This window comes from Sphaeroforma arctica (genome assembly GCF_001186125.1).
Source record: "Sphaeroforma arctica JP610 unplaced genomic scaffold supercont1.496, whole genome shotgun sequence".
NCBI classification, from domain to species: Eukaryota; class Ichthyosporea; order Ichthyophonida; genus Sphaeroforma; species Sphaeroforma arctica.
The window spans coordinates 1-5,255 of NW_014040062.1; the positions used below are offsets into that span (position 1 = coordinate 1).

The 5,255-nt window shown below is 39.8% G+C and overlaps 1 protein-coding gene across 1 annotated transcript; it reads right to left on the minus strand.

Annotated features, from left to right (window-relative positions):
• Nucleotides 1-2,818: 2,818 nt before the first annotated feature.
• On the minus strand, nucleotides 2,819-4,385 carry SARC_06755 (hypothetical protein; the record flags this gene model as incomplete). Its single annotated transcript, XM_014299325.1, has 3 exons — nucleotides 2,819-3,114; nucleotides 3,479-3,725; nucleotides 4,317-4,385. The coding sequence occupies 3 exons, from the start codon at nucleotides 4,383-4,385 to the stop codon at nucleotides 2,819-2,821; spliced, it is 612 nt and encodes a 203-aa protein (XP_014154800.1).
• Between the last annotated feature and the right edge of the window lie 870 nt (nucleotides 4,386-5,255).

Sequence of the window (5,255 nt, forward strand, 5' to 3'; positions counted from 1 at the left end):
TATATATATATATTAACGGTGGCTCTTAAGACTACGGCTAGTATGACTAACTCTTAAGACTACGGCTGTTTAGCGTCCCGTTAAGACTACGGCTGTTAAGCGTCCCGTAAAGACTCCCTCTGGTATGCGTCCTGCTCTCGCCTCCCGCCAATTAAGCGCCCCGCTCTCGCCTCTCTCCAAGTTAAGCGCTCCTCTCTCGCCTCCCACCTATTAAGCGTCCCTCTCTCCCTCACATCTAAGTTAAGCGTCCCTCTCTCGTACAGTTCTTACTATAAATAGGTAGTATGTTTTTATTGATCCGTTAGAAAGAGCGGGAAAGATGTAGGTAATAAATAAATAAATAAATTAACGTGCATATAGACGAGCGTTCACGAGTTTAATATAACGGTCACAAAATATTTAAACACTATTCTTTTTCGAGCATCTTATATCGCATACGGAACTAATAACTGACGTATGTTGTGAAATAGGCTGTATTTGTGTCAGTAACCTTTCTGATCTTTGTTATCGAATAACGCTAAATTTGTGAAATTGATCTGGTTACATACGACAAACTTCACGGGGCGAGAGAGAAGAGAGAGCATCAATGGAACTGTAACTGGTAACGTCAAGGTAAGCAGATAATGCGCAAATGCAAAAAAAAAAAAAATTGCTGGTACGTCTGCTTTCCGACCTGACTGATTCTTATAATTAATCGTATCAGAAATACTAATGCTGTTATATCAATGCAGTTCAAGGCGAAGAAGAAATGAAAGCATGCATTGATGCATGCTCGCTTTGTATGCATGTGTACGTATGCATGCATGCATTGCGTACACGCTCGATGCATTCACACGTCCTTTCCGACCTAACCGATTCTTTATCATTAATTATATCAGAAATACTAATGCTATTATATCAATGCAGTTCAAGATGTAGAAGAAATGAAAGCATGCATTGATGCATGCTCGCTTTGTATGCATGTGTACGTATGCATGCATGCATTGCGTACACGCTCGATGCATTCACATGCCCTTTCCGACCTAAACGATTCTTTATCATTAATTTTATCAGAAATACTGATGCTATTATATCAATGCAGTTCAAGGCGAAGAAGAAATGAATGCATGCATTGATGCATGCTCGCTTCTATATTTTGTTGAAACATTTACTTACCATGCGTCCTGTCCTGCTTATTGTTAAAACTACAGCATGCTGCTTGGAGGAAATTTTCTTTCAATCCAGGCATCGCCTTTATGGGGCCAGTGAATACTATGAATACGATAAATGTTGTTTATTGCGTGTGGAGACTTCGACACGGACTAATGACTATTTGTCTAAAACGAGCGAAGAGGATTCGCCTTCAATAACTGGTAACTGTGTGAGTAGTTTACTTTATCTAGCAAGTACTTTACTTGCACGTCACACTTTTTCTTTACATACTGCGTTTTAACGACCTATGTAGTACAGATTGAGTCCATAAATAATAAAAATCAATCCATAACATTATCGTTTTTTAGACAAACATATTCCAGTTCACACCGACATGTGAACCTCTCCCGTTGCCTTATGCGCCCCACACTCGCCTCCCGCTGTTATGCCTAGCGCTCTCGCCTCACGCTAGATAAGCGCTCCATACTCGCCTCCCGCTGGTATGCCTAGCATCCTTGTACACCTCTTTCTATATATATATATATATATATATATATGTGTGCGCCAAGAAAGTACGTATATATCAAGAATAGCAACGTAAGTGCAATATATGTATATACTAATAGCAATGTGAGTATAAAATAATAGCAATAAAAGTATATAAATACTGCAATGTAAGTATACAAATATAGCAATGGAAGTATATAACAATAGCAATTCAAGTATATATCAATAAGAATGTAGTTATTTAATAATAACATGTAGGTATATAATAATAGCAATGAAGGTAAATAATAATAGCAATGAAAGTATATAATAATAGCAATGAAGGTATATAATAATAGCAATGAAAGTATAAAATAATAGCACTGAAAGTATGTAATAATAGCAATGAAAGTATATAATAATAGCAATGAAGGCATATAATAATAGCAAATTAAGGTATATAATTATAGCAATGAAAATATATAATAATAGCAATGAAAGTATATAATAATAGCAATGAAAGTATATAATAATAGCAATGAAAGTATATAATAATAGCAATGTGTGGAAGTATATATTAGTAGCGAAGTATAAGTATATTTTATTAAAATTTTTAGCTGTTGGTCACAACAACTACCGTACTTTTCTTCTTAGATATCCAAGTTGTAATCTCAGATGCACTGGCCCAATAGTGCAATCCCTGATGTTTTAGATTATCCACTGACCCTATTATTTCTACTAAGAAAATGGTTTTAGAAACATGCGTATCGAAATGGTATCCCAATATAGTGATATATTTCGCTCCTTGAGTAGTAATCATCTCAAGGTTTCTGTTACTTATATTATTATGGAGCCGATTGATTTGTACTTGAGGTATTTCGATATTCCAATCCTCACGCGTTGACCTGGGAATTGCGTATCCCCTTCGCTTGATATAAATGCATTTTACTCCATCAATATGCCCAGACTCACCGCACATCTCACATACTCTACCCTTTTTACCAGGTGATCCTGTCTGACGTTCATCGATTCATCGACTTGCGACGATTGAGTCAGCTCGTCGTACGCATGTCGGCCTTGTGATTGGAATTGTGAAGCCTGATTAGGCGATGGATCGGCTTGATTAGGTGATGGATCGGCCTTGGGATTATTCTCTTCTAGCTCATAGAACACACCGCTGTCAATACTGGTGTCCAATGACTTAGATTCTGATTTTTTTGTCCTGTGCCTTGCTACCGCTCTGGCTCCCCTCTGCCTTGCTATCGCTCTTGCGCCCATCTGCCTTGCTACCGCTCTGGCTCCCCTTTGCCTTGCTACCGCTCTGGCCCCCCTTTGCCTTGCTACCGGTTAACAAATCATCGACCAAAGCACTATGAGCCTTGTCATCGCCAAACAAATCACCCCACAAAGTAGAAATATCATCTAGAGTTGATAAGCCCTCGTTTCTGGAACTTGATGCGCCCTCACCACTGGAGCTTAATTCGCGATCACCAACTCCTGTGTCAGTTCGGGGGTTGTTAGATTGATTTCGAGGTTCAGCTCCATGGTAGCGTTTAGTCGCTTGACCTCCTGACCGTCATGGTCTTGGTTCAGGGTCGGTGAACAGATTACATGGAGATACAGGCTCGTTTTTGTTCTTTTTGGAATAAAACACCAATCCACGTTCTACTGCTGCCATCTTGTCATCACCGTGTTCGGCATCGTTATGACGCTGAAATATCAAATTCATAACCTCCATCAAGCCTAGTAGAAAATCGATTTGGCCATTGGCGTCTGCTTGTTTGTATACTCCACCCCATCCGCTTTTGATGCGTCCCATACTTCTCGCTCAAATGGGACTTGGATCGCGAAGCTTTCTTACGTCGTTGCTTATCTGTACCGGCACCGTCATGCGCATCATTATTGTCACTGTCATCCGATTCATCACTTTTGTGTCCATCCGAATCTTCACCATCACCGTCATCCGAATCCTCACTGTCTCCGTCTCTATCATCGCCTATTCCCATGGTGTCATAGTCGAAGTTTTCCACATCGTTTTCGTCGATGATAGGGAACTTGGTGTCTTTCGAATCCTCGATCTTGAGCTTCCACACGGGGTCGAAGTACGCCTGAATGGAACAAAGGTTTGCCTATGTGTTGACACACTGACACAATATGTCTGCACGGAATCTGGTAAAGATCCTGGGATGAGTCGACACGATACGATGTGGCCCTATCAATCTCGACTGAAAAACGCTCGGTACATATTTTACTGCCCCACTTTCTGCAGTCTGCTATGTGAACGGGCTCGAGGAATCTAGACGGGCCGCCATCACCGTAATTTCCTATGTTGTATATTATAGCATACCTGATTCTTGCTTTTCTACTGGCTGAATGCATCTGATTGGCAATTTTGCATATGCCATTGAAAAGTCTAGGCATTGTAAGTATGAAAGACTTGAACCAAGCTTCCAGTTGAGAATTTGACGATTCACTCATCTGTGACCCTTTAAGCCCCATTGTGAACTTTCCAGCTATACCCCAGTCACACATGTGTTCAGATGATCGCTTCATCTTATTCAAGAATCGAACCCCTGTAGCAGCATTCTTCTGAGACAGTATATCAATGGAAATATAAAGGTAATGTTCACATAGGTGTTGCGTTGAGGCGTGCATAGCTTTGTCTAAAGCCTCTTTCACTCGCCCACTGTAGTACCTACCAAGATTCTTACTGTTAGTTTGCCATGCATGGTACCTATCAGCAAAATAAAACTGTCCTTCTCTAACATCGGATAAACTCAAAAATCCGTCGGCAAAAACTATCTTAGTTTTCAATGGCGCCCTCTCGCCCATTGATTTCTGTAGAGAATCTGATGCAAATCTATATATTTCTTTCGTCTCCATATAGAATAGCATAGCACCGAAGTACTTGATTTTGCCGTCGTTGCCTGGCCCTACCAATATAGAGATTTGCCACCCCCACTCGTTATTTCCCTTATGGCGAGCATCCATGCTGACAATACGACCAAAGTTTCTATAATTCTTTCTCATGGTGTTCGTCATTCAAAGAACACATTTGAAAACATTACTCACTTTGCCACGCAAAGTTCGAACATCCAGGTGCGAGTCCATAGATTGTGCCAATTTGAAGAAGTTGAGAAAGTCGCTCCTGAGGTGAGGATTAGAGGTATGCATTAAAGGTGAGGATTAAGGGTATGCATTAGAGATATGTAAGGTGTGCAATAGAGTTATGTAAGGTATGCATTAGAGTTATGTAAGGTATGCATTAGAGTTATGTATTAGAGATATGCATAGGTATACATTAGAGTTATGTATATTGCGAGAGAGGTGTGTGAGAGAGGTGTGCGAGAGGTGTGCGAGAGAGATGTGCGAGATAGGTATGTGAGAGAGGTGTGCGAGAGAGGTGCGATAGATATGTGCGAGTCAGTATATATATATGATTTAAATGGTTGCGATGGAAGTGTAATAGATTATTTTTTCTAATTCCTTTCCTTTTCAGTAATGTCAGCTGGACTTCCACTTTCTGTTGCCAAATAATCGGGGTATTGAAGTACTTCATCGCTATGAGAAAGAATATATATATATATATATATATATATATATATACATATATATATATATATATATATATATATATA